At 36.6% G+C, this 23,650-nt stretch overlaps 2 protein-coding genes and 1 pseudogene across 4 annotated transcripts; all 3 read right to left on the bottom strand.

The window, feature by feature from the left end:
- On the bottom strand, positions 1 to 3,290 carry LOC110685911 (annotated as a pseudogene).
- Positions 3,291 to 8,585: 5,295 nt separating this feature from the next.
- Positions 8,586 to 14,661, bottom strand: LOC110685910 (probable methyltransferase PMT24). 2 transcript variants are annotated; one of them, XM_021862467.1, is made up of 9 exons: positions 14,409 to 14,661; positions 12,808 to 13,930; positions 12,557 to 12,706; positions 11,329 to 11,599; positions 11,139 to 11,249; positions 10,869 to 11,043; positions 9,844 to 10,116; positions 9,226 to 9,420; positions 8,586 to 9,136 (listed from the first exon to the last, which is right to left on the bottom strand). In XM_021862467.1, exons 2-9 carry the CDS (start codon positions 13,882 to 13,884, stop codon positions 8,908 to 8,910), a joined length of 2,481 nt encoding a protein of 826 aa, XP_021718159.1. In that variant the 5' UTR covers positions 13,885 to 13,930; positions 14,409 to 14,661; the 3' UTR covers positions 8,586 to 8,907. The 2 variants fall into 2 exon arrangements, with proteins under 2 accessions (XP_021718159.1, XP_021718158.1); XM_021862466.1 differs by having other exon boundaries at positions 14,462 to 14,660.
- Positions 14,662 to 15,733: 1,072 nt separating this feature from the next.
- On the bottom strand, positions 15,734 to 21,975 carry LOC110685909 (probable methyltransferase PMT24). 2 transcript variants are annotated; one of them, XM_021862464.1, is made up of 9 exons: positions 21,629 to 21,975; positions 19,821 to 20,914; positions 19,580 to 19,729; positions 18,745 to 19,015; positions 18,554 to 18,664; positions 18,292 to 18,466; positions 17,224 to 17,484; positions 16,502 to 16,696; positions 15,734 to 16,411 (listed from the first exon to the last, which is right to left on the bottom strand). In XM_021862464.1, the coding sequence occupies exons 2-9, from the start codon at positions 20,847 to 20,849 to the stop codon at positions 16,189 to 16,191; spliced, it is 2,415 nt and encodes an 804-aa protein (XP_021718156.1). In that variant the 5' UTR covers positions 20,850 to 20,914; positions 21,629 to 21,975; the 3' UTR covers positions 15,734 to 16,188. The 2 variants fall into 2 exon arrangements, with proteins under 2 accessions (XP_021718156.1, XP_021718157.1); XM_021862465.1 differs by having other exon boundaries at positions 15,735 to 16,411; positions 19,821 to 20,897.
- Between the last annotated feature and the right edge of the window lie 1,675 nt (positions 21,976 to 23,650).

Raw genomic sequence — 23,650 nt, 5'->3', positions numbered from 1 at the left:
TATTTTTTGTTTGTTTTGTGTCTGTGTTATCAACTCCCAGTCTCTTTCATGTCGCCAGTGAACTGTTGCGACTCTGTGAGACGATGATCTAAAGGTGTTTATAGAAGAGTGTTGGAAGAGCTCTTCTGCACTTGAAAATGAAGATGCCAGAAAATAAAAGTGCATTCAATAATATATACATTCAGCACACAACTACACAAGTTCCAACAAAAAGACTCCGGAGCAGCACCTAAACAATTTGAGACCTCTCAATCATGGCAGCGTGACTGCCTTCAACCCCATTGTGATTGAGGGGGAATAATATAAGAGTCATCAGCTTCCAAAGTTCCTTTCACATTCTTATTTTCTGTCCAGCTATAGCCTGCATCCTTACCCACATGATTATCACTCATGAGCTCTCTGACTGCCCTTACTTCTTCCCATCTTCCCATTGAAGAATACACATTTGCTAGAAGTACATAAGGAGTAGAACTTCTAGGATTCAGGGACAAGAGCTCATCAGCAGCTCTTTTTGCTACAAGAATGTCAGAATAAAATCTACAAGAGCTGAGCAGAACCTCCCATATAACAGGATCATCTTTGCATGGCATCCTTCTTATAAGCTTTTCTGCTTCATGCAACCTCCCAGCTCTACCTAAAGTATCAATAATGCAGGTGTAATGACTTACAAGTGGTTCCACTTTATGCTCTATTTGCATTGATTCAAATATTCTGATACCTTCATTAACCAATCCAGAATGGCTGCAAGCAGTTAAAATGGCCACAAAGGTTATATCATCTGGTTTTCTCCCTTCTCTGATCATGCATTCATACAGCTGCACAGCTTCATCTCCAAAACCACTTTGGGCATACCCATGTATCATCTCATTCCAAATAACTGCATTTTTCATAGGCATTGCATCAAAAATTTCCCTGCCCCTCTCTACATTACCACACTTACAATACATATCTATAAGAGCACTCCCAACTAATATATCATTTATGCATCCGTCCTTCAGTATCAGAGCATGAAATATTCTACCTTTAGATGATAAGGATTGTTTGGCACAGCAACTCAAAATTGTAGCATAGGTGAACTGGGTAGGGCACATATTCCTTCTTCTCATGATATTAAAGAAACTAAAAGCCTCCTTTTCTAGAGAATTAAGTGAAAATCCAGCTATCATAGAATTCCAGCAAACAATATCCACTGCAGGCAGTCCATGAAAAACAGACTTGGCAATGTCCATTTTACCACTTCTAGAATACAAGTTAATAAGCCCACTGCCAACATAAACATCATCGTTTAAAGTTGCCTTCAGTGTGACAGCATGGACTTGTTTTCCACATTTCAGAAATGCCATCTCTGCACAAGAGGCAAGAACAGTAGCTAGAGTAGTGCAATCAGGCTTCACATTCCTAAACTGCATCTCCCTAAAAAGCATCATTGCCTCATCATGCTTCTCAACCTGCGAATACCCAGAAAGCATAGCATTCCATGAGCTCAAGCTTGAACGAACCAGTTTGTCAAATACTTGACGCCCAACTTCGACATTTCCCGATTTTACACTTGCTGCTATCATATTGATACAAGTAACCTCATCTGGTTGGCAACCGAAAACACCATTCTCTCCATTAGCTCCACAGCTTTTTCACACTTGTAAATTTCACCATATCCAGCCATCATGATATTCCAAGAAACTACATTCGGTTTGGACATATTTTGAAAAATGATTTCAGCACTATCCATGTCTCCATTTTTGGCATACATGTCAAGCAGTGAATTAACCAAATGAAAATCATCTTGCAATCCAAGCTTGATAGAAAGACCATGTACTAATTTCCCATGCGACTTACGCTGCTGACCATCACCTTCTTGAGTACAAACACCAAGAATGCTAGACAATGACACAGCATCTATGCAAGCTTTGGTCTTGTGCATCAACTTAAACACTCCTAATGCCTCTTCAATTCTCTGAGTCTCTTTCAAGCCACCCATTAATGCCGTGAAAGACACTTCATTAGGTGCTGGCATCTCTTCAAAAATGCGAATTGCATCACCAATACACCTACACTTAGCATACATCGACAGCAAAGCATTACCCACATATATATTTTGGTCAGCTCCAACTTTAATTGCAAGACCATGACACAACCTGCCGAAATTCAGCTCCACCAAAACACCACATGTGCTAAAAACACTTGCCAACGTAAAATGGGTAGGAACTAAACCTTCCGAAACCATCAACTTATACATTTCCAATGCTTTACCATGATCCCCATTTCTTACAAACGCGCTAATCATATTATTCCAAGAGACAACATTTCTCTCAGGCATTTCATCAAACACCTGGCATGCATCCTGCATTCTATTAACTGCACACAATGTACTCAACATAGAATTCCAAGAAAAAATATCTCTTTCAGGCATTACGTCGAACACATTGAGGCCGTATCTGGGATTATCACATTTTGAGTAAAAATCGATCAAACGATTCGAGAAGAAGTTCTGAGAAATGAATCCGGTACGAATGATTTGAGCATGTAAAAGCTTCCCAGATTTGTGCGATTTATTTTTTATGCAAGATTCTAATAAATTTGTTATGTATTCCCTTCTTTGCTTCCACATAGTTTGAGCCGTTAATATGTTAGAACTCTAAAACTCTAAAAATACTCCATTGTTTTCTTCTTTCTTACCAAATTTCTACCTTAGTAAGAAATTTGAATTTCTGCAACAACTGGTTTCCACTCTTCTTTACAAAAAGTAGTTTTTTTCTTTATTATTATTTTTTTTTTGAAACACTTTACAAAAAGTAGTTGGAAGTAACCGAAATTATGTGAACACAATTTTAATGACGTGGAAATTAACCCCTTAAAAATAATATAATCAGGATTTTATATTTGGAAGAGTTAAATCGTAGGAGAGAATATATAATTATATACCAGGTGTGATAGACTTGTTTGTTGTAAGAATACTGTAAGTAGGTGGCATCTTGAGGAGTGAGAAGATGCACCATCCCTTCCCAATGTGACGAGGGTTCGACTCCTCACAACCCCCCATTTCTGTAATAAGGTGAGGATCCTCTCCCATAGTTTATTGCTTAAAAAAAAGAAAAAAAAAGTAGGTGACATCTTAAGGCTTGAAGAATAAGAGGGTTTGACATTATAAAATGGCGTAGATCCTTAATGGAAGATGGAAAGTAAGAAAAAAGTAGTGATTTTGCTCTAAAAATCGTTCTTAAGTAAGAAATCAAGCTTGCTCATGTTTGAAATTTTTGGTTAGAGACCCTTAAACGACAAATAGTGGTACTAATATTTTATACTTTAATCAACTAAAGCAATTGGTATTTGCACATACATTTCTTGTGTGAAACTTGCCCCATTGAGTATAACTTAGCATTCAATTTTTGTGACCAATTTTAATCATGCGTGTGCATTTGTCTCGGATTAACCTTTAATGTATCTGACATACTTGTAAGAAATAACCAAAACATTAGTAAATTTAAAACTTATGTTATACATTTGAAGTTAGATCTAGCTAATAATGATATTAAGTTGAGAATGCATGTCTGTCGACAGGTGTACTTAATATATATTTCAATTTAATATTTATATTTTTAGTCATAATCATCTTATCCAATGCTCCTAATACATTCAATTTTTATTTTTTTTGAATGGATACATTCATTTGCTTGTCTTCGAAGTTAAGTTAGTTTTTCTTAAATTGGTGCCACCAATGGCAGTGGGTCGGGTCAAATAGGAGACTCGCCCAGATTTGGCTGGTGATGGGGCGGGGATGGGTATAAAAAGTGTACCCGCCACGAATGATGGGGCGGGTATGGATACTTCATCCCCGCCCCGCCCCATCACCCGTCAATTATTTGTCTTATACTAATTTTTGTAAAGGATGAAACAAGCTTAGAAGAGTGTAGAATTTAGATACTATAATAATATAATAAAAATAAAATAAATTAATGACATTAACGCTATGTGAATTCCACAAGAGATTGTTATATACACCCGGGTGCACCGTACACCCATGGGTATTTTGTTCTCATTTTCATGATTTTTTTTCATTTAATCATCAAATGAAAAAAAAAATACTAACCTTAGGTTAGTTCGGTATACGGTACACTCAGAGGTATATAACAAATTTCAGAATTCCACCAAATGAATGAAAACAAAGATTTGTTAGAAATGATAATTCTTCATACTATTGTGATATAATATGGCATTATGATAGCGGGCTTGGGGTGGGCGTGGGGCGGGTTTGAGGTGGGTATGGATATCAAATGGATGGCGGGGCGAGTTTAAGGTGGGTATGGATATCCAAATGGATAGTGGGATGGAGATAATATTAAATTTATCCGGCAAAACGAGTATGGATGTGGGTATTGTACCCGCCATGAGTGGTGGGGCAGGTATGAATATAAGATTTTTAAGTAGGGATGGGTATGAAAGTACCATTCTCTGCATCCGACCCGTCGCATTGCCATCCCTAATAGGTAAACCTGGGAACGGGCCGGGTTGGCCCGCGTGCCGCCCGGCACGGCCCGCCGTTCGACGCACCCCGGCACGGCCTGAACTCCAGCCCGGCACGGCACGAAAGTTGAACTTCGTGCCACGGGTCGTGCCACGGACAGGGTTATGAATTACCAGGCACGGCCCGCGGGCCAACGGTCATGTTACCGTTTAAAAGCAACGGCTAGTTGCTTAATTAGCCAAAAAAACGGCTACTTAACGACTATATTTTTGCCAATTTGCTCCCCAAAAATTCTATAAATACCCACCTCCATTTCATTCCCAAATCACAAAATCCCAATCTCTTCTTCTTACTTTTATATTCTCTAAATCTCTAATATCCTTATTTTCTTAAATTCTCTAATTATTCTCTTAAATTCTCTAATTATTTTCCTAATATCGGAAAAAATTAAAAAGTTCGTAATCGTAATTAGTGGAGCGTTGAAGCACGGTTGTAAGATCTAAACTAATCTAAAAATTTATTATTGTTTTATTGTTATTATTAGAATACTTGTTTAATTATTATTGTTGTTAATTGTTATTGTTGTTGTTATAATTGTTGTTATTAATTATTATTATTGTTACAATTGTTGTTATTATTTATTTTTGTTGTTATTGTTATTGTTATAGTTGTTGTTATTAATTATTATTATTGATATTTTTATTGTTAAAATTGTTGTTATTAATTATTATTATTATAGTTAACCACTTTTTATTAAAAAATTAATTGTTAATTATGGCATCGAACAACCCATCATCTAGGTCTAGGGCGAAAGGCCGACTTACCCGTAGTAGTAGTTCTAGGTAACCACCAAATACAACAAGCCCCCAAATTTCGAGTCAAGCCAATGACCCCATTTACTTCCCCCCGGGCTATGAGCCATATAATATGTCGGGATTTCCAGCACCACCACTAAACCAATTTCCACCACCACCACCACCACCAAACCAATTTCCTCCATCAAACCAATATCAAAATCCACAACAATTCCCACAATTCGATCAATTCCCACCTAATTATATCGGTGATCAACAAAACTATTGTTCTAGCCAAGGTAGCCAAGAAAGTACCCGAATTCCCTCCGGTTCTACCCCTTCTACTGCCACTACTAACGCAGACACACATCATGATGGTTAACCGAAAGTGAGATGGTACTTTTGAAAAACCGAAGGAGTGAGGTATGGCGTTATTTTGTCCTAGATAGAGAGGGTAAAAAATATGCAAAATGTAAAACATGTAATGGTGTATTCACGGCAATTACCAAAAACGGGACGAGACACTTAACTAGACACATAAAAGCTTGTGCAAAACCAGCTAGTGATCCAACCCAGCCCAAAATTTCCCAATTCCATCCATACGGCTTTACATACAACTATGAGAGGGATAGGGATGAACTAGGAAAAATGATAGTACACGCCGAACAATCTTTTCTTTTCTCGGAAAGTGACGCATTCAACACCTACATTAACAAAGCACTGCAACCTCAACATAAAAGAATCTCTAGGAAAACCGTTCGTTCCGCCGCAATGAAAAATTTCCTAGAGTACAAAGTCCGGTTACAAGCCGAATTGAGTAACCTTAACTGTAGAGTATCTTTAACAGCCGATTCTTGGGATAGTGGTTATAAATATCACTATTTATGTGTGACTTGCCATTGGGTAGATGATCAATGGTTGTTACAAAAAAAAAAAATACATTTCAAAATGCTGGAATACCCACACACCGGCATTAACATTGCTCACCATTTAATGCAAGCAATAGACGAATACAACCTTCGAGATAAAATGATATCTATGACTTTTGATAATGCAACCTCTATGACATACACAGCTAATCTTATCAAACAAAACTTAACCGATGTCCTATTAGACGGTGAAGCTCTTCATACTAGATGTGTTTGCCATGTACTTAACTTATGTGTACAGGATGGAGTTCGGGCAATTGGCCCATACTACAGCAAAATCAGAGATGCTATTATGTCTATTAATAGCTCTAACATGAGATACCAAGAATGGAAGAGTTTTCTAAAACAACAAAAGATAAGGGTAATAAAAATTAGAACCGATTGCCCAACTAGGTGGAATTTCACCTATGACATGTTAACAAAGGCAATTGAGTACAAGGGCCCGTTAACATTATTTTACAACCAAAAATTTCCACAAAATGCTTTGTATGATGATGATTGGAATAACTGTGAAAGATATATGCAATTTTTACAGTTATTATATAATATGACGTATTGTTTTTCTACTGTTTACAATCCTTGTGCTCAAAACTTTCTTTCTAATGCATGCTTACTCGCCCAACTTTTCGCTGATCTTCGCCATCAAAGTGATTATGATCAGTATCTTCCAGCAATGGAAACAAAGTGGCGTAAATATTATAGTGAAATTCCTTTGATTTATTTTTTTGCTTCCATATTAGATCCTAGGCAAAAGTATGAAAACACATTTATGTTAGTTGACATTTACTTTCAATGCATGTTTCTTGACGATGATGTAGAAAACTATAAGACTAATGTGAAGGATCAGTTTTTTGCTTTATATAGAGTCTATGAAGCCAAATATGGCACCGTTCCTCGCTCAGGGCCTTCCCAACCATCCAAAAACGTAAGTAAGAAGGCCAAACATTTATTTTCACAAGCTACTAACTTGATTTCAAGGTTTTCAGGTGATTCATCAATCAGGAGAACGCAAAGCGACGTCTCGGAGTTGCAGATGTACCTGAGTTACGACTTCACCAAAGGCATGGACGACGATGAGATAAACAGCCTCGACCTCCTTGCATGGTGGAAACAACAGGGCTCGAAGCATCCAACTTTGGCGGCAATGGCACGAGACATTTTTGCTATCCAAGTTTCCTCCGTCGCCTCCGAACGAGCTTTCAGCGCATCCGGAAGGGTTTTAGACGATAGAAGAACAAGTCTAAAACCCGAAACACTAGAAATGTGCGTGTGTTTCAAAGATTGGTTGGATGCGGAAAATCGCTCACAAGACCGTTCTTACGACCACAACGACAACGAAGAAGGAACCTCCGCTTCCGGTTCGGGTTCGGCTAGTTCTCAATCTATGCAACTAGCCGATGACCTTGAAGGCGAAGGCGAAGACGAAGACGAGCAAGAAGAAGGAGAAAGAAGAATAGACAATTATTGTATATTGTACGATTTTAATCATTATCAAATATCAATTTTATCATTTTCCAATTTTTGTTTAATACCATCATTGTATGATTTTTATCATTGTTATCATTGTACAATTTTCTCAACTCAAGTAATAATAATATAAAGTACGCAGTATTCACATCCAAAGTCTAATTTGCCTTTTTCACCGTTTTGTTACAATTTGTAAATTCATATTAAAAAAATAAAATTATACCAATTACTAATACAAAATTATATTTAATAAATCATAAACATTAAATTTTAAAGTAATAGTATAAAGTAAATATATAAATATAAATATTGAATATACAAAATTATAAACATAAATATTCAACTTATAATTATAAAATTCATAACTTAATAACTTATAAGTTATAAACTTATAAGTTATAAGTTTATAACCTTATAAAACTTATAATTATAATTTTATAACTTATATACATTATAATTCTTATAACTTATATACATTATAATACTTATAATTATACATTATAATACATTATACAACTTATATACATTATAATACTTATAATTATAAGTTATAATGTTGTCACTTAAAAAAAAAAATAAAAATAAAAATAAAAATAAAAAAATAAAATTGGAAACTGCCACCAGCCCGCAGGCCAGCCCGCACGGCACGAGCCCGCCAGGCACGAGGGCCGTGCCGTGCCGTGGGCTGGCGAGAATCGCCGGCACGGCACGGCACGAATTCCTGGGCACGCAGGCACGACCGGCACGGCACGCCGGAGCCCGTGGCCCGCCAAGCACGGCCCGCGGCAGCACGGCCCGGCACGATGCCCAGGTTCTAATAGGTGGTCTAAGCTAACCACTATTTTATCAAACACTATTTTTCAACTTTACAAGTCAAAACTTTTTAGCTTTAAAAGTTGTTGCCAAACAGTAACAAACTCAAGACTACCAAGATAAGGAACAAAAGATAATGAACTTTTACTATTTTAAGCATTATTTGTCTTAGGGTCAAAACATAAAAATTACTAAGTCCACTTCCCTCAATTTTTATAGGGTTAAGTGGATTAGTGGAATACAAACTATCAAGTAAATCAACCATGAAAAATACTTACTTGGATAATTGTGCTATCTTTTTAGACGACTACTGTATAAGATTGCTACACATATATAACCTCCGCATTCTTGAGAACCAGTGCTGCTAAATCAATAAAAGAATATAGATACCCATTCCGAAACAGCGTATTTTCCCAAGCTATGATAACCCGGCCATTGGAAGCTAAGCTATGGCTGACCTAATAGTTTCTACTTCAGAGGGACGCCATCTTGTCTTCCGAACACTAAGTAATCCTTCATTGTCTTTTGAGAACGTAAATTTGATCTTCCAGTGTAGGGATTTCGCCATGCTCTCCACCTCAGCTATGGTTTCGGCATTGTCTCTTACAATCAAACTTCCTTCTGGCCTTAGAATTCTGTCTACTTCTGCCATAACTGCCTTAAGATTACACCTGAGCAAAAAAGTTGATCATTACAAATTAAAGCAGATAAAAACACTTATAATATAATGGATCTTCAGCAATATTTGAAGATGGCCAACCTTTTCTTGAGATCTGAGAAGAGATGATCAGCATGAAGAAGATCATATGTTCTTGGGTAGGTATTGAATGACTCACACCAATTATGATATATACCAAATAAACCTCGTTCATAGATAACCGGCAGGGTGTCTGGTGAGGTGACAGGAACTACATTCATAACCCAAAGTTTCAGGTCCTTCAAAGCTGCAGCAAATCTGGAAGAAAATTGCAAATCAGAGAAGAAAAAAAAAAGGAAAAAAGAAAAAAATTGATTAACTGGCTAAATGCATCCTCATATAGCAGTATAATGATAACATTCACAAGTCAATACAACCCAGATGTATATGAACTTAAGGAGAAAACAAAATGCTGAGAGAGAGCAACACTCGCGTGTGAATAACAAATTACAATGCAACAATAGGTTTGTTATACCATTTTATCTGTTCAACATTTTGAACGTTCAATGTAAGGTGTTGTAGTCAAATTAATGTTTTTCAAACTTCAACTAACTTCTACTCTCCTGATTTTCAATTTTTAACTAATACAAGTAATTCTTACTCCATATTGCATGCTTCAAGCAAATTATCAAATACAGAGAATATATGGAGTTTAAAGTACGTAAAGTAACAAGAGCTTACCCTCCATATATAGCTCTCATGTCCATCACATTTCTCACCGAAGACCAATCGATGCCAATACCATCCATGTAAGAATCAGCAACAACACGTTTCCAGTGCTTATTGTCAGCAATGAAATCCTTTGGAGCTGCTTTGCCATAAACCCCAGCTTCAGTCTCTTTTAACCAGTAAGGAGTTTTATCCAGCCTTGATGGCCACTTAGCAGGCAATTGAGATCCACGTTCCGATGGATCTGTTGGCACTTTGTGTAAACATGCCTCCATTGGTATATCCCTGAAAAAAGAAATTTCGATAATGAATATCAAATACATCAACTTCAAAGGGCCACAGAAAAAAAAGGATGAAAAAAAATAGATACACAATCACGCACAGTTGTAAAATACCCATTCATTTACCACCATATCCTCCCCACTGCCCACCACCACCCTCCTGCAGCAGGGATGTAGGCGTGTAGCACTAACATGCCGTAACCAGAGGCGAGTGAGTATAGAGAATTTGTACCAAGTCTTAATTCATAGCTCAGCAAAAAGTGCTCAGTAATAAGAGACACAACAACTACTAACCACAATTGAACCATCACAGCCTTTGCAGTGAAAATAATGCAATATCTGGTGGGCATAGTAAATCAGTATGAAAAACCCATCTGTGATATGCAAATAGTTTACTCCTGTTTTTTAGCACTCATAAGCCGAAAACTGTTTGACGTTTTAAGCCCTAGGTTTATGGTTTGAATGTTTTACCTCACTGTGATAAAAATAAAAATAAAAAAAATACTTATATCTATCTCTCACACCTTTCCCTGCTCCACTTCCTGGTCAAAACAATGATCTCCATGGGTGGATGAGCTTACCATAAAATGTTGTCCGTGGGTTCCTCTACCAGTCACAACTCTCAAATGGGGTTACAGGAAGCCAATGACTGGAGTAGTTCAGGTTTATTTTACGCATGTTGCTTTGACATAAGTGGCATATTTATCATGTGCTTTAACATCTATTTCACATAATCAAAGACAAAGCAAAGATTACCAGGCTGCATTTGGGTTATCAGATTCTTGACAAAGTGGAGGCTCACTCTTCATTCTATTCTCATAGCAATCATTGGACATAGGTTTACGATATATTGCTGCAGATACTCCATTTACAGTATCTTTCCCGATTTTCAGAAGCTCCCAGCACATTGACTTAGTTAGCTTGGACATAGCTGTGAATACAGTACATGGAATTCAGATCAGTTCCATGCCAATAATTGCAAGACTAATAGAATGATGAAGTAAAAAAAACTGTTATATAATGCACCTTTCCAAATGGCCACATTCTCATCATCTTTACGGTAAACTGGAGTGGCAGACCATACAAAGTAGCTTCCCGGGCGCAAGACACGATTAAGTTCCAAAAGCAGTTTACCACCTATCAAGTATATTAACATTAGATACGAAACTAAATTAAATTTTTTAAAAGTTGTAGTTCATGGTGATGTGTAAAACACCTTCTGCATGCCAAGGGACCCTGCAGCGTGCACAATGAACGATATCAAAGGCGTTGCTGGGGAAGGGTAATCTCTTTGTACCCATGACAGCAGATATAGCTGGTATTCCTCTTTCAAGAGCAAATTGCACTTGGGCTTCATGTTCATCTTTGGGAGCCAGTGACAAAGTGAGTACATCCTTGTCAAAAAGAAATCCTCCAAAACTAGCTACACCGCATCCTACATCCAAAACAACACGACTTCGCCTCCCCCAGGCAATATCAGGAAGAGTCTGAAAATAAAAGAAAAAAGAAAGGTCCACTGAGTTGCAGTAAAATTAGACAAATAAAACCAAGTGCCGAGCTAGCAACATCAATTTTGGATTTTTTTTGAACATCAAGAAAAGGCAACCAAATAAATCCCACGAAAAAGTAGTAACGGTAAAGATTAGAACACATATTCCATCAATGATTATATGACAAGTCAGTGACACACAGTATCACAGAAACACGGGACACCTATATTGCCAAAATTAAGCAGATCAAGAATAAGATATAGGAGAACAGAAGAAGTCTTGATCAGATGTGACAAAGAGAAACAATTCAAGTGTTTCCAGCACTCAGCATAAGCAGGTAACAAAGTCACTCCCAAATGTTCCTACCACTGTAGAATGCGCAACAATAGTAGTATAAACTGGTAATGAAGAAAGAGCATAATCTTGGTTGAGATAAGCAGGACGGAAATATAATAACAGGAGGGAGGGGGGCTGGTGGAGAGATAACCCCGCAAGATTTGATCCTTAGACCACAGGAATCTAAGGTGGGGAGTGATACCACTATTGCACCACCTCAAACTCGATACCGGAAGGAAATTACCTAGTAAAAAGAAGGGCTAGAGAAACAACAAGAAATATACTTAAACCTCAATGGGTTGCCAAGCATGCAGGCAATGCAGCACAACCAGACATAAAATACATAACCCTTCAGGTTAAAGAGCCACTCATGACTTCTGAGTGAGGGACTAGGCACCAGCTATATGAATAACTAATTCTTCTTTTTATTCCTTCTTTTTTAGAACAAAAATTATCAGTAGGTTTCATATACTTGTGAATGCAGACATTAGCAAAATAGCTGTTCACCTTTTTGAACATCGCAAGCATAAAAAATGAGGAAAACGCATCAGCAATGATGCTACTTCATCAATACAGATGAAGGATAATCAGCGGAAAAAAAATGCAGTAAAGGATAACCTTTTCAATGAAATCAATGTAGCGTGTAGCACCATGCACAAATTGAGTCCCACCACCAGGAAATGTGATATACTCCCCAGAAGCCTGTACCCAATTCTGATGTCCCTTCACTTCTGCAAGCTTGAGATGGGGAACATTGGCAAACCATATCTGCATAAACAAACACAACAACGTATTATAATCAGCACAAAACTAAGACTGACCCAATGCAGTCATTTCTTTACTTCTTTATTTCAAAGCACTTTGTGTACCTTCTCCCTGCTTTTAGGCCACCTCACTGAAGTTTTATACCCCTCAGGCAGAGGAACAAGGCATGTGGGAGCTTCCTCAGGGCAGTGCCTCTCTCGGTGTTCATAATGACCTGTACTGGGAAGCCTTTTGATAGCTTGAATGTTGTCAAGGCAAGGAATATAATCTGGCCCAGCAGTGACATTACAGAGTTTCCATTTGTAGGCCTTTTGGTCCTCAGACGATGAGTCTGAGGATTTCTCAGAGACTTTCTGTTTTTCTGACTCAGCTTTTTGAGTTGACCAAGCCCCGGTCTGAGTGGAAGTTTCATCAAGTAACTCTGCTTTGTCCTTGGACTCACTTTCTGTACTAACTTGCTCCTGGCTTTGACTATCAGTTTCATCCTTCACTTCCTCTATCTTTTCATTTGCACCTTCAGAACTCTCCTCAGATCCAGATTTCTCTTCAGCTTCGTCAGTTTTGAGTTTACTGTCATCTGTCTTTTCCTTTGCACCTTCAGAACTCTCCTCTGATTCAGATTTCTCTTCAGCTTCATCAGTTTTGATTTTACTGTCATCATTATTTTCCTCAGATTCTTGTTTAATTTTTTCAGTTGTCTCATCTCCTCCGGTATTTGAGTCTTCTTCCGCGTTTTTGACATCTTCATCCTTTGCAGACTCAACTTCTTTTTCCTTATTGGCATCAACCCTCTCATCCTCATCAGAACCCGATTTCTCTGGCTTCTCCTGCTGACCCGATTCACCCGAGTTCTCAGACTCTTGGACTACATTTTCATTTTCTTGTGACTTCGAGTCACTCTCATCCCTCTCACTGGCCTGTTCGATATTCCCCTTAAGGCTGTCCTCAGGCAAGTCGCCTGAATTATCCTCAAACTCCCTAGAACTTTTTTCACTCGCTATATGTTGCTTGGCATCCTTTCCTACAGACATACCAACATAACCAGTAGGGTCTACCGATGAGGACATCGTGATCCAGGCCCCGACTAAACATGCTGCCACAATCACAACAACAACAATGGTCGAACAGTAGTTCGACGACTTTCCCCTCGCATCAATGCGAGTATACCTTCCCGACGCCATCCTTTTACCCAAACCGCAACCACCCTCTCAAATTTATCTTGTAATACTGACAATAGAAATCACAAAGAACTCAATCAACCCAGTAAGCAAAATTGCAAATCAAAATCAAATTCTATATCTTAGGAAAACCAATCAGAACCCTACCAAGAAAAAGCAATATCTACGTTCACATTCGAAATAATTACAAAAACCCATGAAAGCAATGAACAAAAACTCAATCATAACTAAATAAAATTCAAAAAAAAATTACAACCCACAAAAATTTTCAATCATTATTAAACAACCCAGCATCGATCCACATAAAAATAAAAATAAAAAATAAAAAAATTACACTAAAATCACAATTCAAATCGCAAACTTTAAACACCAAATTATAATAGCATTGATCTTTCTTCATACAACAAGATTAATCCCTCAATAAAAAAAAAATAAAAAAAAAACTAAATTAAAGCAAACAATCAAATTAAAAACTACAAACTAGCAGAATAAAGAACCCAAAAGCCTCAAAAAACAAGAAGAATTACCAAGATCCAAAAAAAATGAAAATGGGTTAAAGAAAGAGAGACAAGAAATGTACCAAGTTGAGAAAGCTCAAAATTTGGAGCTGAAACAGTGAAGAATTTAAAGGGGTTTTAATGGTGGAGATGAGAAGAGAGGAGAGAGAGTGAGTGATGGGGTTCACTCTTTACTGTCGACTGCCGACTACTACCGACTGCCTTTACAGCGGGTTTTGGAATGATTCATTCCTAATTACTTTATTAATCAAGTTTGATTTTGTATTATTATAATGAACCTTAAATCAAGGTTTTATAATTTATTGTATCGTACACTTGCAAAAATTCAATACACATGTCGTATCTTGTTTCCTAAGCCAATTTATCAAACTATCTAAGGAAGTGAGATCTAGAGAGATTTTTTAATTTTTAATGATTTGATGGGTATGTGTATGCTATCAATTGTAGATTAATAAGCGACTGAGTCAAAAATAGGATTAATTCCAAATAGATTAAGGTTGTGTTCGATTAAAGTGATTAATTTTTTCGTTATTGTATAACACAAATTTGTAATTAACTACTTTCCTAAACTACATACAAATTATATCAATAGGTACAAGTAGAAATTTTGTCATGTGATACAAATTTCTGTACATTACATTTGTTTGCAAATATTAATAAATTGTTAGGTCCTTATTTAAATTGTATGTCGATGAAAGTTTACCCACCAATCCAATATAACATTGTTATAATATTGCAAAAATTAAATGATGATAAATGTATGTCTAAAGATTTAAACAAGTAGTTAAACATTCTAAACTTTCTCTGATATTAACAAAAAAAGTATCATAGACATCCTTAATCTAATTCCTTGTAGAATTTATATCATCTTATGCTATATTTTTTTTTTCAAATGTCATGTAATTACTTATTATGTCATGGCATTAATTTTTTTATTTCCTTACTAATCATCCGAAATATACACTAGCTCATATTTAAAAAAAATGCCACTAGCTCATATTTAAAAAAAAAAAAAGAGAAATATTGGTGTAGATTTTAATGGAATGAAAAATCTAGTATATAAAATTTAAGTATAATACAAATTATAAAGTTAAAATTAAGGATAATGCTATATGTAATGCTTAGGGCTACATATAAGCATTAAATACACTCTTAAAAAATGTATAAAATTAGAAATTCACGACAAAAACAAGCGTAAAATAGTATAATTAGTGTTTATATTTTTAGGATTTTCTAACTTTATACGATTTTCTAGTGTGTATTTAATGCTTATATATAGTCCTTCCTAAAGGGTTATGTATAGCATTTTTCTAAAATTAATTGAAAAAATAAATATGATCTGACAAAGCTCCGGGAATACGAGTGGAAGTTACAAAGTCAACAATTATGTCTGGCATAACTTCAGAGAAAATTGTCTGGCAATGAACAATCAACGGGAGGGGTAATATTGGAATTTTAAAAAAAAACTTGCACAAAATTTTGCCTTTTTAAAGGGCTTTTGCTTTTACAGTACTCCGTATAAATTTATAATACAGTATAAATTTTATAGCCCACATTTGCTTTTTTTGTACTCCATATAAATATAAAAGGAAATGTACGTATCATACAATAAACAATTACTCGTAATACAGTAGCGGTGAAGTGAAAAGAAAAATGCTAGCTATAAAAAAAACAGCTGCATCATTAAAAGTTGATGAAGCTGAATATTACAAGTAAAAGAATAAACTTATCTCAGCAATGCAAAATTCATTCTACTGTTGTATTGTTTGAGGACTGATGATTCAACAGGTCAAGCTATGGCACCAGCAATTGTTTCTACTTCTGAGGGACGCCACAACGTCTTCATAATACAGACTAGTTCGTTGTTATCATTGTAATGAGTGATCTTCCAGTGAAGCGATTTAGCTATGTTTCTTACCTCGGACATGGTCTCGGCATTGTCCCTTACTATTAACCTACCCCCTGGCCTCAAAATTCTATCTACTTCTGCCATCACTGAAACAATGTTGCATCTGTCACAGGAACAAAAGTACTATGGTAAAATTATCGAAGAGCTATATAATGATTTACATAAATAAACTATTAGCATTTGATTTCCAAACCTTTTTGCAAGATCAGAGAAGAGGTGATCTGCATGAAGGAGATCATAAGATCTTGGGTAGGTGCTAAATGATTCACACCAGTCATGATATATTCCGAATAGGCCACGCTCATATATTATAGGAAGAGTGTCTGATGAATTGACAGGAACTACATTCATCACCCACAGTTTCAAATCCTTCAAAGCTGCAGCAAATCTGTTGAAGAGAGAGATTTAAAGCGGAGTTCGAGAAGTAGGCTAGTTTCTTTTACTCGAATGGCAGGGTTAATCACGCCTACTAAGAGGCTATTTCAAAGGGTAAAAAAAACATATGACTTTCACATCAATTATATACAAATTGAGAATCAGCCTTGTCCAAGAAAGCACAAGTAATTAAGGATCTACTATGAAGGTTGCTTATGCCGTAAAGAGGCCTACTCACCGTGACAGTGAATCTGTGCATGTTTGTGTTACAATAGCCAAAGAGAATAATAGCAGCATAACCATAGCTTCTAAAATCAGTAATTCAGTAATAATTCATTGTATTTATTTAGTCTTGAGCTTGACTTTACCTATCAGAGTTACCTATTCAAGTAGTCCACACGTTTTCATGCCGGTTCTGTTTTTTTTTTTTTTTTTTTTTTTTTTTTTTTTTAATCTCTTTTCCGTGGGACAAGGGTGTTGACAAGGATGGAAATATCAATGACAAACTAGCTAAGTGGAAAATATAATTTGAAATCTTACCCTCCATATGATGCTCTCATGTCCATGACATTTCTAACCAACGACCAGTCAATTCCAATCCTTTTCATATATGTATTGGTAATTTCATGTTTCCAGTGGTTATGGTCATCAATGAAGTCCTTGGGAGAATTTCCAACAGTAGAACCCTTCAACCAGTAAGGAGGTTTCTCCAACCTTGATGGCCAAGGCGCTGGCCATTGAGCCCCACGTTCAGATGAATCTTTGGCCACTTTGTGTATGCACTGCTGAAGTGGTGTATACCTGAGACGCACACGGTCAATAAATCAAGCAACAAAGACTAATCCTCCAAAACATCATAAAAAGAAAAGGAAGTGCCTTTACGCTTCTTAATTTTTCCATTTTCTTCTCTTTTAGAGGATAGGAATGCCTCAGTAAGAGGAGGTAGTAGCAAAGTAAACACTTCTGCCATAAAAGTATGTCCATTGTACATTCTTCCCTTTAGCATCCTGAATAGGTAAGTTGGGGAAACGGAACTAATTGCAACTAGGCCAGGACTCTCAAAAGGCAAAAATAAGGGTAAAGAAAAGGGAGCATTACGTTAGGTTGCTCCTTTAACTAACAAATTCAAATGCTCTCTCCTTATATCTAATAAATGCTCCAAGCCAGCATCTAGATGATCCCAATTTACTAAAAGTGCACATCTATGGGCCTACCATTAATCCGCACCACAGAAACCAGATAGGCCTTGTTTGGTTCAAGTAATGCTCCTTTCTTTCGGAAATATTCAATTTTTATGGAAGTAACTTCTTAAAGTTAAATTGCTATGTTATCACTTAAGTTTGCAACATGTACTATATAACTAGGAAATAAAATAAAGAGAGTAGAACAGAACCAATTACTTCTTAATTGGTGTCCATGCAAACATAGAAGCAATAAGCACATGCAAAGTTCACTTCCCAATTCCCATTGACATTTATTTGCAATAAAATATTATGCATATATACTTGGAGTTTTCTTGTCAGGTTGACTAACCATATGATGAATAAAGAGGAAAAAAACACAGTTTCTTCAAGGTTAAATCATAATCAAAGGTTAGGCAGAAATTACCAAGCATCATTAGGGTCATCCGAATATTCGCAAAGTGGAGGATCATTTATAGGCCTTTCTTCATAGCAATCATTAGAACTAGTTTTCCTGAATATAGCTGCAGATTTTCTGTTAACTCCATCTTTCCCCACTTTTACAAGTTCCCAGCACATTGCCTTAGTTAGCTTGGACATCTCTGCATGCATGATACAGACTTAATAAGTTTGTCCAAAAAGAAGCATAGCTAAACACTGATGATACTCAAGAATCCAAAGAAATTAACCTTTCCAGATGCTTGTATCTTCAGCACCTTTCCGATAAACTGGAGTAGCAGACCACACAAAGTAGCCTCCAGGTCGCAAAAGACGATTCAGTTCCAAAAGGAGTTTACCACCTAAAGTCAATCCAAACAATTTCATGGTGCAATTTGTTTGCATAAAAGGTTTAATCCTGGTTCACTGAGATAAACATTACCTTCAATATGCCAAGGGACCCGGCAACGAGCACAATGGATAACATCAAATACCATGGAGGGATAGGGTAACCTTTTTGTTCCCATTACAGCTGAAATAGCAGGTATTCCTCTTTCAAGTGCGAACTGAACTTGAGCTTCATGTTCATCCTTGGGAGCTAATGACATAGTGAGTACATCTCTGTCAAAAAGATACCCTCCAAAACTGGCCACACCACATCCAACATCCAATACAACACGGCTTCGCTTACCCCAAGCAATTTCAGGAAGAGTCTGAATTTCAAAAGTGAATACATAATGCAAGAAATTTTAATGTGAAAAACAGACAAATGCAGTACAAAATGCATTTCCCAAGATTAAAGCTCAAAATAAAAGAAAATAAAAATTAAAAGATTTAAAAAAAGAGCAACAATACCATTGCACACCATAAGCTAAGAAAATTGAAAACTTAAGTGAACAAAATAAATTGCAACCTTTGCCTTCTTTCTTTCCTAGTTTCCCTATGCATAATTTCTATCTTTATTTGACTCAAAGAAATGATTTGATCATCTAAATATCACATAACAAGGGTTGCTATGTACAGACATGACTAAGGCAAACTTAAGTGATTACATATATTGCAATCTTTTCTGTCTTTCTTTCACTACTTGTTCACTTTCCATCTTTCTTTCACTACTCCTTGACTTTTGCTATGTCCATTAATGCAGAAATAAATTTGATTCAAAGTAAAGTTTTAATCATATAACATCACATAACAAGGGTTGTTATTGGTACAGACATGACTATGGGTCTATGACTCTATGGCAACAAGAAAAACAAATGTAAATGTGGAATCACCTGTTGAATATAATCAATATAATGAAGAGCGCCATACTTAAATTGAGTCCCACCACCAGGGAAGGTAAGGTACCGATCATAAATCTTCACCCAGTTCTGTTTTCCCTTGTAATCAACAAGCCTTGTATGGGGTACGTTTGTGAACCATATCTGGATTATCCAATATAAAACTTATTAGAACAAGAATACAATATTATTTAAAATCTCTCTTTTCATTTCTCAATTCAAGCATTTAGTGTACCATGTCTCTGCTTTTAGGCCATTTGACTGGGGTTCTATACCCTTTAGGTAGAGGAACAAGACAAGTAGGAGCTTCATCAGGACAATGTCGTTCCCTGTGCTCATAATGTCCTGTAGTGTGTAGCATTTTGAGAGCTTGAACATTATCAAGGCAAGGAATATAATCTGGTCCTGCAGTGACATTACATACTCTCCATCTATATTCTTTTTGGTGCTTCGGCTCCTGTGAGAGTTTTTCATTTTCTGACTCGGCTGATTGCGTTGGCCAAGGCATAGCTTGAGGTTGAGGTGAAGTTTCATTTGACAACTCTGCCCCAGATTTTGACTCATTTTGTGATGGTAAAACACTGGAATCCTCTTTTAAATCCTTATCTATTTCTTGATCAGACTGCCCATTATGATCGATCGCTCCATCCTGCATCTTCTTCATAGCATCTATCTCTTCTTGGGCTCCTGGTACCTTGTCTTGGTATCCTCCACTTTCCTCAACTTTGATTTCTGTTTCTCCTACTTGGTTTAATTTATCAGAACTCGCCTTAGTTCCAGCATTGTCACCATGTGTTTGGACTACACCATCAAACTTGTACGTAGTTTCTTTCTGCTTACTTGCATCTGTCCCATCTTCTCCACTCTTTTGCTCTTCGGCTCCCTTGTTTTCTGATCCTTCCCCAGAAAGCAACTCTTCTTTTACCTTTTGGGAATTTTGTTCCTTTTCTATACTCCGAGACTCTTTGGGATATGCATTTCCTATATCTTGAACACTAGGATTGCTACCTTCCTGCACACTGCCTCTGCCATCATTCACTTTCAAGGCATCCACAGGCAACGTAGCATCACTCCCATCTACTATCTTCGGTATGCCACCCATGAATTCCTCTACTGATATTTCCGTGCGAACAGGGCTAATTGATGATGATAGTGTCATCCAAGCAGCTAGCAAACATGTTGAAACAAACCCCATGATACAAATTATCAAACAATAGTTCGGAGAATTCTGCCCATCAACTCGGGCATACCTTCCCTGAGCCATGACCTCTCAATAGCTAATAATGCCTTTCTTAGAATGATGTTAACAACCCTACAAAGGGAAAGTATCTATCAAAATGGTCAGAACAAACTCACTAATCACTGAAAAGGACCTTAATCAAAGGCGATTCTTACTTCTCAATCAATAAATCTTAAAAATTGAAAATATACATTTCCAAAGACAAATTGAAAAACAAAGAAACCACATTGGTGTGTTTGCATAAGGACACTCTAATTAGTCAGGAAGAGTATATGCATCATCAAAAAAAAAAGTATCCAACAATCAAATAAGTCACAACTATCGACTAAACGAGTGGATGCCAACTAGCTAAGTTGGTGAAGTGAGACTCCTTAGTGGCTCCCTATATACCAAAAATTCAAAAACAACAAACTACCACTAACGAAAAATTTTATGTCATTAGACAATCAAGGCGTATAAACTAAAATTCCTTCACAATCAACCACAAAAATAAATGTTCATCCCATAAACAACACTTAGCAGCTAACTTATTTAATTAAAGGCTTCGGGTTGGTACCCAAGACCTCGGATCAAATCTCGTTTACTCGCACTACACACCGACACACAATTCAATCGTACCAAATACCAATGGAACAAACAAACATAGCATTTTTATGTATCAACAAATACAGAGCATTTTGAGCAAATCATGAAAAGTTTTCGAGCAAGAAAGTAATTACCCACTTTACATTAGAACCCATCAAATATCATAAACGATCAAAACAAAAGAAGAAGAAGAAAAAGGGGGGCATCATATGAAATACCTGTAGTTGGTGATAATAGATTAAGGCATTGGATCTTAGGAGTGAGAAATGTTAAGGAAGACGAGTATCATAAAAAGGAAGAAAATTTAGGCTTGGGTCGTGAGCGAGTTAAGAAATGAATAATGAAATGTACTATTTCCATAATCAACGCAACGAGTTAAATTATCAAGAAAAAGCTACCTAGTGTTTCCCCGGTTTGAAGACATTCATTCCTCCCAATTACTCCTTGAACACGGTAAACTAACATAACAAAACAAAACAATACCTAATTAATTCATTTATAATATCCCCAATTTAGATCGTCGGGCCATTGGGTTGGGGCTTGGGGAATTGAATTACATAGTAAAATAATAAAACATGAATTTTCGCCAATAATGACCTTGCCATTGGCCCGTGATAGTATGTTGAGAGGAGAGAATGTTAGAGTGTTAGGGGTGAATAGCACGGAGTACATGATGAGAAGGTAAGTTTGTTCATTTAAATCAAAATTAGTATAACACCCGTGCGATGCACGACTTACAAATCTTGATACTCATATTCATTTCACAAAATTTTAAAATAAAATAATTTAATGAGTAATAATGAATTTACTTATAATTATGTCTCAATCATATATTTTTAACCCTCAAAATATTGATATACGAAGTATTACTTGAAAACAACCTTTTCTTTTATTAATTCTTAAATTGTATGGAAAGATTTGAAAAATAATTTAACTCAATGAAGTGACAATCAATACCCACATTAAGTCATATTTTTTCCCTCATTTTTACTTGAGCCACTGGCCACCTCATTTTTAAATGGGAGATTTTTTGCGTGGCTGGTCACACCGTGTGGCCGGGATGACTCGAGTTACTTAGTCAGGGGTTACTCGAGTTACTTAGTCAGGGGTTACTCGAGTTACTCTTGACCGAGTAACCCCTCAAATAATCCCTGACCGAGTAACTCGAAACCCCTGACCAAACCCCCCCCCCCCCCCGACCTCGAGTAAATTAAACCCCTGACCGAGTAACTTGAGTAACCCCTGATCGAGTAACCCCTCAAGTAACTTATGACCGAGTAACCCTTAACCGTACCCCTCAAGTAACCCATGACCGAGTAACCCCTGACCGAACTCCTCAAGTAACTCATAAAGTAAACCCTGACAATGTAACCCCTCGAGTAACCCCTGGCCGAGTAGCCCTTCGAGTAACCCCTGACTGAATAACCTCTTAAGTAACCCATGACCGAGTAACTAACCCATGATCGAACCCCTCAAGTAACCCCTGACCGAACCCCTCAAGTACTCCTGACTAAACCCCTCAAGTAACCCCTGATCGAGTAACTCGAGTAACCCCTGCCACACAGTGTGGCAAGCCACATATAAAAATTTGCCTTTTAAATGACTATCTCCGTCCTCTAACTCAATATATTTTTGGAAAAGTTTACCATTATAATAACATGATCATTATATATTGTACTTTGTATATCACATATATTTTCGTATCTTTTTTCTCCTCTATGGCTTCTAAAAACACTTAAAGTTTAACATGAAACTTTAAAAATAGGATTTTTGATCCCATCACTTACTACCTTGATTTTATTACATGATGAATTCACTTGATCATCACCACACACCTATCGCACCTTCTACAACCAAAAATTTACCCGTCTAAAAAATTTGCAAAGCCACTAACTTAAAGCTTAGTACGAAGTATAAAAAAATTTCTAAAATTTTAAACTCAAAATGGCTAGTCAATTGTTTGATTATCCGTCTTTTTTGAATTATATGTGATCATTTTATATTTTTATTGCATATATATAATAGTAAATAAAAAAATTAAATATAAAAGCATATAAGAGAAGAAAAATAAAATGCATATCATTCTTACATATCACTTGTGACGACATATACAAAATCTACAACATATTTTCTGTGAGGTTGGTCACACCGCGTGACCGCTTGTAAAAAAAAGGAGTTATGACACTAACTAACTAACCCATATTATATTGACAGAGTAACTTCTAAGCCCTGTTCACTTC

This window comes from Chenopodium quinoa, unplaced genomic scaffold, assembly GCF_001683475.1.
Source record: "Chenopodium quinoa cultivar QQ74 unplaced genomic scaffold, ASM168347v1, whole genome shotgun sequence".
NCBI classification, from domain to species: Eukaryota; Viridiplantae; Streptophyta; class Magnoliopsida; order Caryophyllales; family Amaranthaceae; genus Chenopodium; species Chenopodium quinoa.
Note: the sequence above shows the minus strand (reverse complement) of the source record. Positions and strands in the feature narration are given on the sequence as shown.

What these genes read in the sequence shown, in the direction of transcription:
- LOC110685909 (XM_021862464.1), bottom strand. Translation starts at nt 20,849, where the DNA reads ATGGCTCAGGGAAGGTATGCCCGAGTTGATGGGCAGAATTCTCCGAAC. An exon ending in GGCCTAAAAGCAGAGACATG is followed by an intron (nt 19,730 to 19,820) that starts GTACACTAAATG and finishes TGGATAATCCAG; the next exon opens with ATATGGTTCACAAACGTACC. An exon ending in AGATACAAGCATCTGGAAAG is followed by an intron (nt 18,467 to 18,553) that starts GTTAATTTCTTT and finishes TCATGCATGCAG; the next exon opens with AGATGTCCAAGCTAACTAAG.
- LOC110685910 (XM_021862467.1), bottom strand. Translation starts at nt 13,884, where the DNA reads ATGGCGTCGGGAAGGTATACTCGCATTGATGCGAGGGGAAAGTCGTCG. An exon ending in GATAACCCAAATGCAGCCTG is followed by an intron (nt 10,117 to 10,868) that starts GTAATCTTTGCT and finishes TTCTTTTTTCAG; the next exon opens with GGATATACCAATGGAGGCAT. An exon ending in TTCTCAGATCTCAAGAAAAG is followed by an intron (nt 9,137 to 9,225) that starts GTTGGCCATCTT and finishes TTTTTTGCTCAG; the next exon opens with GTGTAATCTTAAGGCAGTTA.